Here is a 12,397-nt window from a genome sequence, read left to right on the forward strand (position 1 = left end):
GTAATCAGTTATCATTCACAGGTAACTTTTTTTCCTATTTTCTTTTAAAAATATTCTTTTGGTCTTTGGCGTTCTTCAGTTTCACTATGATATGTGTAAATATAGGTTTCTTTAAATATACCTTGCTTGGGATTTACTGGGCTTTTTAGCTATAGGGAATGGTGACTTCCATCAGTTCTAGGAAATTCTCATTATCTGTTTTATACTTCTCTCTCTTCTGAATTTTATATTAGAATATTTTAGAACTTGTCATGGCATATATCTTAATTGCTTTTCAAAATATACTTTTTACTTCTGTGTCTTTCTGTGGGAAACTCAAAGTAACCTCTTCAAATACCTTTCAGATCACTAATTCTCTAACCTAATCATCTGTTTTGCCTAACCATTGAATTTTTCATCATTATGTTTTTCATTTTAGATAGCTCTGCCTGGTCAATTTTGACAGTCTTTTGTTTCTTCAACATATTCATTAGGGAATAATGTATATTAAAATACTAACTTTTTTCAGTACCTTATAATTTCAATATCTACAGTGTTTGCAGACCTGATTCTGTAGTTTGTTCATTCTATAAAGTTACTCAAGATGGCTTATTTGTGTGTCTTGTGAAAACCATCTTCCTTGGAACTGTATGAGAATTTTTTGAAAGCTGTGTATAAAGTGCAGAAAGAATTTGAGTTTCCTTCTGGCAGATCTCTGGAGGTATTGCCAGGATAAGGCAATTTTAAATTAGATTTTTGGACAGGGTTTTAGAGGCTACACAGATAATATGAATGCTGACCCAAAGTCCAGATAAGGACAGGCCTATGGCTAGAAAATTCCAACATGGATTCTGTTCCTTTTTTCTGAGCTTCCCAGAGCCAAGGCTATGCTAGTCAAGTTCTCCTAACACCTCCTGCTATTCGGGTTAGTGTTTTTTTCATTTCTCCAACAAGGTGGTCAAATTTTAAAGATTCCCAGTAACATGGAAATGTATCTTATGGGACTTTCCAGTTGGCAGGATACAGAATTTATCTTTTGTCTTCAGTTCATAGTCTTTCAAGATTCAAGCTCCAGGCCATAATTGAAAAGCAGTTCCGCCATGCCCCAGCACAATGCTGGTGTTGGCTTACTAGTTTGGATTTTGTGCTTTTTGTATCAGCCTCAAATAATTTCCATAATTCAGTGATCAGATTATTTATGTATATAAAAATATTTTCTTCATCTCTTTTAGTTCTTATGGCTCACTATATATCTAGAAACCAAACCATTTTTTAAAATCATATTAATGTGCTTCCAAATACCAGTGATATCTATTTCTTCTTTAGCTTCTAAATGCTAATCTGACTAACAGAGATCCTGTTTGCTCCTAACAGGTGAAAATGTAAGAATATAAGGAGTATCTTCCCCAAAATTATTACCCTTAGTAAAAAAACAGAGTATCTTGGAAGTAACAGGGAACTCTGACTGAGGCTGGACAGCTGCTGAAAGAAGAGAATATATATAAAGTTTTTTCTCCTTGTGCTGCCTTACCACAGAAAGGATTCTGAGCAGCGTATCACTTACATGTGCTTCTGGTAGTTTCCATCACTATAAATTCATGGCCTGGTTAAAAGTTAAAGTAGAGCCATATACCCCCAAATACATCCACTTTCAGTCAGAGGAAGGAGAAAAAAATAAGGGTAAGGAAAAAATGCTCTTCACTGAAAAATCACAAAATGGCATGCCGTATTATTGCATTCATTCATTCATGCATTCATTGATATTTACCTAGCACTTACTACATTTAGGGCATTATTCTAGGTGCTGGAGATATAACAGTAAACAATGACTATATAAATGATGATATATGAATATATAAAAAAGTTTAAAAAAGTGAATATGACAGCTATCTGAAAATAAAAAAATATACATACATATCATTTGTTATGTATGTATATATCTCATCTTTATTGCATGAGAATTCAGATTAGTTCTTGTGTACCACAATGACAACAGCTGCTTTTTCCCTCCTCACAGGAGAAAATATGTCTTAATGGACTTGGAATTTTCAAAGCAATTCTTACTGGCAAAGTTTCTTCCTTCGTAACATTTTCAAAATTCTCTTAATCTACAATTCAACACTTCTCAACTCTCATTCAGTCACAAATACAGAAGAAAACCCCTATAATTCACACTGGCCTTTCCAATAAATCAATTGATTTAGCAAGTATAGTGTTCCAATTCAACTTCTATTTTCTCTGCTCATAAATTTCAGGTTTCATACTCACACCCAGCCAAGGGCCAGAATGAAAAATTTAACAAAAGCTTCAGCATGGTTGTTGAGTAAGCACTCTGATACATTCTACACTATAAACATTTAATGAGACTTGCTCCCAACAGAGCATTTACTACGTCAATTTACTTCATAGTATTATATTTGCAGGAGCAAAATAGAGCAAAGGTTATTTTGGATCCTTTACCAATACAGCTTTCTGTAAATAATGAAAAGTGCAACCATTTAATTTACCAAATCATTAAAAAAGGTTAAATGCTCAGTAAATTCTGCTTTATCTGGTTCAGACAGCCGCAGCAGCTATTTGTAACTTGGATATAAAAAATATAGAAAACTTGGGCATTTTTTACTAGTTTGTGCATCTGTATCTTTGACTAGAACTAAATGTCAAAGGTTGTTCAGTTTAGAATCCTCATTAGGATCTCAGAGAAATATCTTTTGGACCCCCTCCCACCTCATGAAGAACAAGTGAGTCTGCCTTTCTTGAGAAAGAGAACACTCTATTGCCCTGCCTATGCCCACTCCCATTGAAGTCACACACACACCATGCACACTGCCATTTTGTGCTTGTAGCAGTCACTTTCAACTAACATGAGAAAAGAGAAGAGGTCTCAGAAGGAGGAACAATTTGGAAATGTCTTCTTCTATAATCCTAAAATACGGAATCCATTGTCTGAGATAAACTGGAGCTCTTATGGGCGCATTCTCTGACACAGTTCTGTTTAGTACTATGAAGAATGTGCTATACAGGTTGAGCGTTGCTAATCTAAAAATCTGAAATCCAAAATGCTCCAAAATCTAAAACTTTCTGAATGCCAATGTGATGGCACTAGGGGAAAATTCAGCATCTAACTTCATGTGACAGGTCACAGTTAAAATGCAGTCAAAACATCATTTCATGCACAAAATTATTTAAAATGTTGTATAAAATTACCTTCAGGCTATGTGTATAGGATATATATGAAATATAAATGAATTTCATGTTTACACATCAATCCCATTCCCAAGATAATTCATTAGGTATATGCAAATTCCAAAATCCAAAACATTCCAAAATCCAAACCACTTCTGGTCCCAAGCATTTCAGATAAGGGATGCTCAACCTGTATGATCCTATCTATCTACTATAACAAATTTCAACGTATCACACTCGACACTTCCCAAATACAGACTACAGATGGTCCCCGACTTGACTTAACAATGGTTCGACTTGTAATTTTTTCCAGCTTTATCATGGCGTGAAAGTAATACATATTCAGTATGTATGTAGTGTGTTTCAGGCCCCTAAAGGTCATACCCTTCCCAGGGTAGGGTAACCTGCATCCAGTGACTGAAAGAAACATATAGGCCTGGACATTTCTGCCTGACAAGCTACACTCTGGAGGGCAATGCTCTCACCAGAGCTCCCTGCTGATTGGCCTAGGCTTTGTGGGTCTAGCTGTCACGCAGACTTCTTCTTCTATCCAGTCCTGCTCCTTCCCTCTTTCCTTCCCAAATGTAACACCTTGTTTTCCAAACTCCATTCCGTGTGTGATTCTGGAGGACCCAGCCTACAACACTAGCCATGACTCCTTCCTTTCTCTCATGTCCCACATCCATTCTATCAAAATTCAGTTGACTCTACTTAAAAAATTTAGCACTGATGTCCACCAACACCACTCTAGTCTAAACTAAAACATGAGGTGGTTCATGTAAAGTGTATAAATGGAACCTGGGTTACTACAATAGCCTCCAGCCTGGTTTTTCAGTTCCTCTCATTGTTCTCCTTCAGTCTATATTCCTTATGCAACCATCACAGTCCTTTTAAGACACAAGTTGCAGCATGTCACATCTTTGCTTAAAACCTTTCAGTGTATTCCCATGTAACTTGGAGTAAAAGCCAAAGTCCTTAAAGGCATACACAGCCATCAATGGTTGGTTCTCTAACCTTAGCTCCTACTACTCATTGCTTTGCTCTCTTCACCTAGACACCCTGGTTTTTATGTTGTCACTTAAACACAGGGCACATACTTTCAAGCCTTTGCTCTTCATCTGCCCGATTCCTGAACTCTTTCAAGGCTTCGGCATTATCTTACCTTCTCAATGTAACATACTATACAATTTTGTTCTCTACGATGTTTCTTGGTTTTATTTTTTGCCTATAATCACCTGCTAAAATGTAAAAATTTGTCAAGGGAAGTGATCAGATATGTCCCAAGCACATAGAACAGTAATGCCAATAAGTATTTGTGGAGTGAATAAATCTTATGCTTCATAAGTAGATCTGCATAAAACAAAGTCATCATTTCGATCTAATTAACAATCCCACTTCAAATTCATTGGTTTCCTTGGCAGAGATGCACAGGAGTCACAAGTTTACTAACAGAGTATTTTCCTGTTAATCAATTATTTGGAAGACTCAAGAAGGTGATAGAGACTAATCTGGATTTTTTATTTTCTCATGCCCTAAACGCCAACATGTGGATCTTCTTCTGTTTTATTATTATTATTACTGTATTGGGACATCAGATCACACTTTATCTTTCTTCCAACTTACCTCCAGCTCATCAAGGGCACTTCCCAGGGTTGCTGCCTGAGGTTCTGGTGGGGTTGTCATATTCTGGATCCCTTGCGAAGCATTTGAAATTACATTGAGAGCATTCTGAATTTCTTCACAAACTGTGTCCTTGCTTGCTTTGAGGGAAGCAACATCAGAATGCTCCAAACAAGCTGAACAAATTGAATGCAAGAGGGGAGAGTTCTCCTTCAGTGAGGCTCGGGCTCCTGCAATTTCATCCCTCTGATTTGGAGATTTTAAGTCCTGAGAAGGTAAATAAAGAGTGGTATTTTACAATGGGTTATAGGAGAAAGACTTAAATTAAAAAGCTTCATTTTTTGTAAGTATAAATGAAAAGATAATAGACATCAAGAAGTCAGCTATAAGTTATAATCAAGGGCATCTATTATTGCTACATTCTTTCAGGTTCTGTTAAAAATTCTGCAGTATAAACAATGACACAGTTAACAAGTAAAGGTCGCAGTAGTGCAGATGTGTAAAGATCTATTACTATTCAGTCAAGTCCTTGTCAGTCAAATCCTTATAAGTAGCTAAAATACTCGGGCATTCACATTATTAAGTGCATTACAAGAGAGTTTGAATTACAAGGATGCTGATGACCTCATTCCATATATGTTGATAATTGCATTCAACCTCTCCATTAAAATTAAACCAGTTGAGTTAAGAACACTAAATGAAACCTCCCACCATTCAGCTATTTTTCTTTTTCAGAAATACTAATAAATTAATCCTATATCATTCTTTCTTTGATATTTATTCAACAATTAGTTACCAAGCACTTAGCATATTCTAGCCCTTGTGCTAGACTCCAGTGTACAGATATGAAAAAATTCTATGAGGACCTTGTTCTTCTTTCTTTTGGGGGGAAAGGGCCTACAGACAAACAATAAACTAGATAAACAAATACACAAGATGATTTCAGGTGACAATAAACGCTATGAAGAAAACACAAAAGTGAAGTGTCACAGAGATTGACTTGAAAGGAGAAAGCTGCTTTAGGTTGAATGGTCAGAGAAGGTATTTCTTCAGAGATGACAATTTGCAGTAAATGTAAATGAACAGCATTACATCAGAGAGAAGAGAGGAAAGAGGATGCCCTAAGTGATAGGTGATCAGAACTAGCTCAAGATACAAGAAAAAAATCTGGCAAGCCCTACCTTAACCAAGTGATGAAATTTAACATCATCAGTGATATCACATGGATATCATGTACCCCTTGATATACTGTAAAAGGAAAAGTATGCCATTTCTGTGGTATTCCCTCCAGGAACCCATAATTCCAGTCTAATCATGAGAAAAGCAACAAACAAAATGAGATTGGTGAACATCCTAAATAACACCGGAGCAGTATTCCTCAAAACCATTAACGTCATGAAAAACAGGAGATGGACTGACAAACTGTCACAGAACAGAGAAGATTGGGGAGACATAACTAAATGCAGTGTGGTACTGAGGATTAGATCCTGGAACAGAAAAAACATTCATGAAAAACTGCTGAAATCCAAATAACCATTATTAATAGTTAATAGCAATGCATCAGTATCCATTTCTTTGTAGTGGCAAATGTAAGATACAGTATTAACAATGGAGAAAACTGGAAAAAAGGTAAATGGGAACTCTCTGTACCATCTTTGCAACTTTTCTGTAAATCTAAAATTATTCCCAAATAAAAGCTTCAGTTAAAAAAAACTAATTCAAGGGACATTTACAATAGTTCATTCACTTCATATACAACATTTCATATAATCTTTATAAAAACTCATGAGAAGGCCAGGCGCAGTGGCTCACGCTTGTAATCCCAGCACTTTGGGAGGCTGAGGCGGGTGAATCACGAGGTCAGGAGATCGAGACCACGGTGAAACCCCGTCTCTACTAAAAATACAAAAAAATTAGCCAGGCGTGGTGGCGGGCGCCTGTAGTCCCAGCTACTCGGAGAGGCTGAGGCAGGAGAATGGCGTGAACCCGGGAGGTGGAGCTTGCAGTGAGCCAAGATTGCGCCACTGCACTCCAGCCTGGGTGACAGAGTGAGACTCTGTCTCAAAAAAAAATTAAAAAAATAAAAAATAAAAAAAAATAAAAACTCATGAGAGATGTGATTATTCCCATTTTAGAACTCAAAACACTAAGGTTTCAAGAGACTAAGTTTCTTAGCCAAGTGGCAGAGCTAGATGGTGGTATTTCTTATATTGTAACCCATGTCAGTATAACTTCCAAGCCCTTATCCTAAAAACTATGTAACATTATTTCCTACATAGGAAAAATTTTTTTCTTTTTTTTTTTTTTTTTAACAGTCTCGCTCTATCGCCCAGGCTGTAGTACAGTGGCGCGATCTAGGCTCACTACAAGCTCCGCCTCCCAGGTTCATGCAGTTCTCCTGCCTCAGCCTCCCGAGTAGCTGAGACTACAGGCGCCCGCCACCACACCCAGCTAATTTTTTGTATTTTTAATAGGAACGTGGTTTCACCATGCTAGCCAGGATGGTCTCAATCTTCTGACCTTGTGATCCGCCCGCCTTGGCCTCCCAAAGTGGAAAAATTTTTTATTTGCTACACAGAATGAGGACTTCTATTTGTATAATATCATGTAGCTTATAAAGTGCTTCTATATAGTATCTTACTGATCATCACAATACTCTTTGATGGAATAGGCTGCTATTATTAGTCCTATTTTAACTAAACAGGTGTTTGGTGCAAGGAGATAGAAACTAGTAAAGGAACTGAGATCTAAACCTAAGTCTACTGATTGCTAACCTTATGCCTTTTTCACAAGGCTCTGCTACTCTGGGAATAATGTTGCCTGAGGTTAATAAATGGCTTGTGCTACTATAATTTTAGTTCCTTCCCTTCTGAAAATAAACGCTGTCTGCTACTTCACTCAGGCTTCAGAGAGATTAACTTCGTTACAAAATGTAGGGAGGACAGTTAGAAGTAGCTATCAACCCACTGTTCATACTAATTACCCAAGAAAAGACACTCTGGTTTTCTTGGCTTGCTAGATTTCCTCCTTGTATATGTGGTCTAGGTTTTAGTTTTAGCTCTGTCGTTAGCACTATGAGCTGGGTAACTCATCTCCTCTTTCAGTGTCTGTCTTTCTATCTGTAAAAATGGGATAATGATACTTCTGCCAACCCTCTCACAAGACTGAGTACAGAGCACATCAGAAATGGAGTATAAGTGGAAAATAGAAAAAAGGTGTAGAAAGAATTTGGAATTGTTTTATTCCTTACATCTGTCAAACTTGGTGTACTGTTTTTTGTACTGTGATAATCTTAGTGATTTTTGTATTTCCCACAACGTTACAGCTCTACCTACAGTCACCAGTGTAACTTAGAGGATAAATAGTTTAATGTTTAGAAAGGATGCACAGCTTCTCAGATAAGTAATAATTAAAAGTATAAATATTCAGAAAGAGGTGAAGCAAATTTTCTCATATTACTGTACAATCACAACTTAATGCATAATTCCCTCTGAAGTGAGCTATACATTATGCTTCTTTATTTAGAAGGACAGTGTCAAGGTTTAGGTTGTTTCTGAAAGGTGAAAAACTTGAACATTGTAGTAACTTTATACAATTGTAGTAACTTTAATGCCATGGGGACTTTGAAATGTTAAAAATACAAACGTATTTTGAATTTGGAGCCCATGCTTTGTCGTCTCTGCCCAAGGCAATTACAGATTCCATGAGCCCAAATGGCAAGTCCTTGACGCCTGCAAAAAAGGACTGGATCAGTGAATGTAACAAATATAACATTATAGCAGTGGACGGGGGAAAGGGGCAGGTTGCAGAGTTTATGTAAGGAAAATTGACAAGGCATGACCATTTCTCCCAAAAGACATCAAGCATGATAAACTTAATATAGTAAATAGGCACACAGATAAAAGAGAAATTAATGACTGTCACCTCCTAAACATATGTTATGGTAGTGGTGTTTGTGGTTGTTTTATTTTAACTGATGATACCACAGGTTCAAAGGTTCATAGGTGGTCCATTTACCCTAAAATTTTACATCAGGTCAAAATAGGAATTAAATAATAAAGTTAATCAGGGATTTCTTTGGATGGAGAAGTATAAAGAATTCAGCTCCTCAAGGATTGATACTTATTTATAATCTTTTTTTAAATGCTCCAGAAGAAAGCTCACAGGAGATTTCCAAGTTAAGAAGACATTAAATGTTTCCAGCTGACGAAGAAACACACAGATGGGATTTTAAAAGACCTTACAAGTCTGTGCAAGTGGGTAGAGAAGTAACATATGAGTTTTAACCCTGGCAAGAGAACAAAATATATTTAGGAATATTATTTTAAAAAATACAAGTGGAGGGCTTTAAGCTATCAGTTAATTAATTCAACCATTCCTTCAACCTGTACTATGTTGAGCCTCTCCTATGCTGAGCCTTGACGTTGCATCGAGGCAGTGTGCTAAATGTTGGAAATGCAAAGATAAAGATCACGAGGGGAGACAAACACATTTACATAGGAACTAAAATAGAGTTACCCACAGCATAGAGGACAGTCTCTCAGTTTGAAGGGATTAAATAAAATTTCTCAGAGAACGTGAATCCTTTTTCCAGCTTTATTGAGGTATAATTAACAAATAAAAATTATGTATATACAAGGTGTAAATATGATGCTTTCATATACATATACATTGTGTAACGATTACTACAATCATATTAATCAATATATCCATCACCACACAGTTACCCTTTGCGTTTGTGTGTATGTGCTGTGAGAACATGTAAGATCTACTCTCTTAGCAAATTTCAAGTAAGCAATACAATATTATTAACTATCTTCACCATGCTGTGAGTTAGGTCCCTAGAACGTTCTCATCTTATAATTGAAAGTTTATACCCTTTGACCAACATGTCCCCATTTCCCCCACATGCCAACCCCTGGCAACTATGGTAAAACTGCTTCTAAGAGTTTGACTTGTTTAGATTCCACATATAAATACGATCATACAATATTTATCTTTCTGTGTCTGGCTTATTTGACTTAGCATAATGTCCTTCAGGTTCATAAGTGGCGGGATTTCAGAGAAGGTGAATCTTAAACAGTGAGTAGAAGTTATCCCTATGAGGGAGGACCCACAGACCCTTTGAAGGAAGAGGACTGCTCCTGCAAAATCTGGGAGACACCTCAAATACTGCGAGTGCCCCAAATGCGGAAGTGGGAAAGGGAGAGCCTCCTCTCCTGAAAACACACCCCCACTGGGGCAAATGAAGGTCTGTTTGCAGGAGAAGTTTCCGACCTTACCTGGAGCTGAGTCAATTTAAAGAGCCAAGCAAAAAATATATATAGAAAGAGAGAGGAAGCAGCAGAAAGTCCCTGGGCACTGGGTCCCCAATCAGGCCATTCCTGCCTGACACCACAGGGATCCACTGGGAGAGCAGCCAGAGAAGCAGGGGTGGGGGGAGGGGAAGCACCACAGGGAGAAGGAAAATTCCAGCTGAACTTTGTAACAATTTGGACAGGGTGAGAAGCCTCATGGCCAGAACTTGAGGAAGGGTGTGAATCCAGTATGCAGACTCCACAGCAGGGGGGAGGGGGGGAAGAACCAGGCCGTTTTCATTGGAAGGTGGCAGGCAGGTAGCCTAGGGCAAGTTCTCAAGCCCGGCTTGCCCACCACCTGGAAACAGACTCGGGGCTGTTTGGGGGCACGGTGGGAGTGAGACCAGTCCTTTGGTTTGTGTGGGAGCTGGGTGAGGCCTGTGACTGCCGGCTTTCCGCCACTTCCCTGACAACCTGGATGACTCAGGAGAGGCAGCCATAATCCTCTTGGGTGCACAACTCCATTGACCTGGGAACCTCACTCCCATCCCCTACAGCAGCCACAGCAAGACCCACCCAAGGACAGTCTGAGCTCAGACATGCCTAGCCCTGTCCCTACTTGATGGTTCTTCCCTACCCACCCTGGTAGCTGAAGACAAAGAGCACATAATCTTGGTAGTTCTAGGACCCTGCACACTGCCAGTTCCTCTCCATACTACCATAGCTGATGCTCTCTGCAAAACGCCATCTCCTGGCAGGAAGCCAACCAGCATAAAAATAGAGCATTAAACCACCAAAGCTAAGAAGCTTCATGGAGTCCACCGCACCCCGCCGCCACCTCCGCCAGAACAGGAACTGGTATCCACAGCTGAGAGATCCATATATGGTTCACATCACAGGACTCTGTGCAGATAACCCCCAGTAACAGCCCAGAGCAGGGTAGACTTGCTGGGTGGCTAGACCCAGAAGAGAGACAACAGTCATTGCATTTCAGCTCACAGGAAGCCATATCCATAGGAAAAGCGGGAGAGTACTACAACAAGGGAACACCCCATGGGACGAAAGAATCTGAAAAACAGCCTTCAGCCCTAGACCTTCCCTCTGACAGAGCCTACACAAATAAGAAGTAACCAGAAGAAAAAATCTGGTAATATGACAAAACAAGGCTGTTTAGCATCCCCAAAAAGCACACTAGTTCACCAGCAATGGATCCAAACCAAGAAGAAATCCCTGATTTACCTGAAAAAGAATTCAGGAAGTTAGTTATTAAGCTAATCAGGGAGGGACCAGAGAAAGGTGAAACCTAATGCAAGGAAATCCAAAAAACAATACAAGAAGTGAAGGGAGAAATATTCAAGGAAATAGATAGCTTAAAGAAAAAACAACCACAAATTCAGGAAACATTGGGCACACTTTAGTAATGCAAAAAGCTCTGGAAAGTCTCAGGAATAGAATTGAACAAGTAGAAGAAAGAAATCCAGAGCTCAGAGACGGGTCTTCAAATTAACCCAATCCAACAAAGACAAAGAAAAGAGTAAGAAAATATGAACAAAGCCTCCAAGAAGTCTATGATTATGTTAAACGACGAAACCTAAGAATAATTGATGTTCCTGAGGAAGGGGAGAATCCTAAAAGCTTGGAAAACATATTTGGGGGAATAATCATGGAAAACTTCCCCGGCCTCGCTAGAGACCTAGACATCCAATTACAAGAAGCACAAAGAACACCTGGGAAATTCAGCCTGAAAAGATCATCTCCTAGACACATTGTCATCAGGTTATCCAAAGTTAAGATGAAGGAAAGAATCTTAAGAGCTGTGAGACAGAAGCACCAGGTAACCTACAAAGGGAAACCTATCATATTAACAGCAGATTTCTCACCAGAAACTCTACAAGCAAGAAGCAATTGGGGCCCTATCTTCAGCCTTGTCAAACAAAACAATTATTAGCCAAGAATTTTGTATCCAGCGAAACTAAGCATCGTATATGAAGGAAAGATACAGTCTTTTTCAGACAAACAAATGCTAAGAGAAGTTGTCATTACCAAGCCACCACTACAAGAACTGCTAAAAGAAGCTCTAAATCTTGAAACAAATCCTAGAAACACATCAAAACAGAACCTCTTTAAAGCAGAAATCACACTTATATAAAACAAAAATACAAGTTAAAAAGCAAAAATAAAAACCAAAGTACATAGACAACAAATAGCATGATGAATGCAATGGTACCTCACATCTCAATACTAACACTGAATATAAATGGCTTAAATGCACCGCTTAAAATATATAGAACCACAGAATGCATAAGAACTCACCA

At 38.4% G+C, this 12,397-nt stretch overlaps 1 protein-coding gene across 2 annotated transcripts in view; it reads right to left on the bottom strand.

Moving 5' to 3' along the window:
* CTNNA3 (catenin alpha 3) overlaps nucleotides 1-12,397 on the bottom strand; it is a 1,790,392-nt gene that overhangs the window by 1,341,900 nt on the left and 436,095 nt on the right. For both annotated transcript variants that reach the window (XM_003258218.3, XM_012497056.2), the window contains one exon: nucleotides 4,789-5,052. In XM_003258218.3, coding sequence (XP_003258266.2) covers nucleotides 4,789-5,052 — 264 coding nt within the window. The remainder of the gene's footprint in view (nucleotides 1-4,788; nucleotides 5,053-12,397) is intronic.

The sequence above is a fragment of the Nomascus leucogenys genome, chromosome 18, assembly GCF_006542625.1.
Source record: "Nomascus leucogenys isolate Asia chromosome 18, Asia_NLE_v1, whole genome shotgun sequence".
NCBI lineage: Eukaryota > Metazoa > Chordata > Mammalia > Primates > Hylobatidae > Nomascus > Nomascus leucogenys.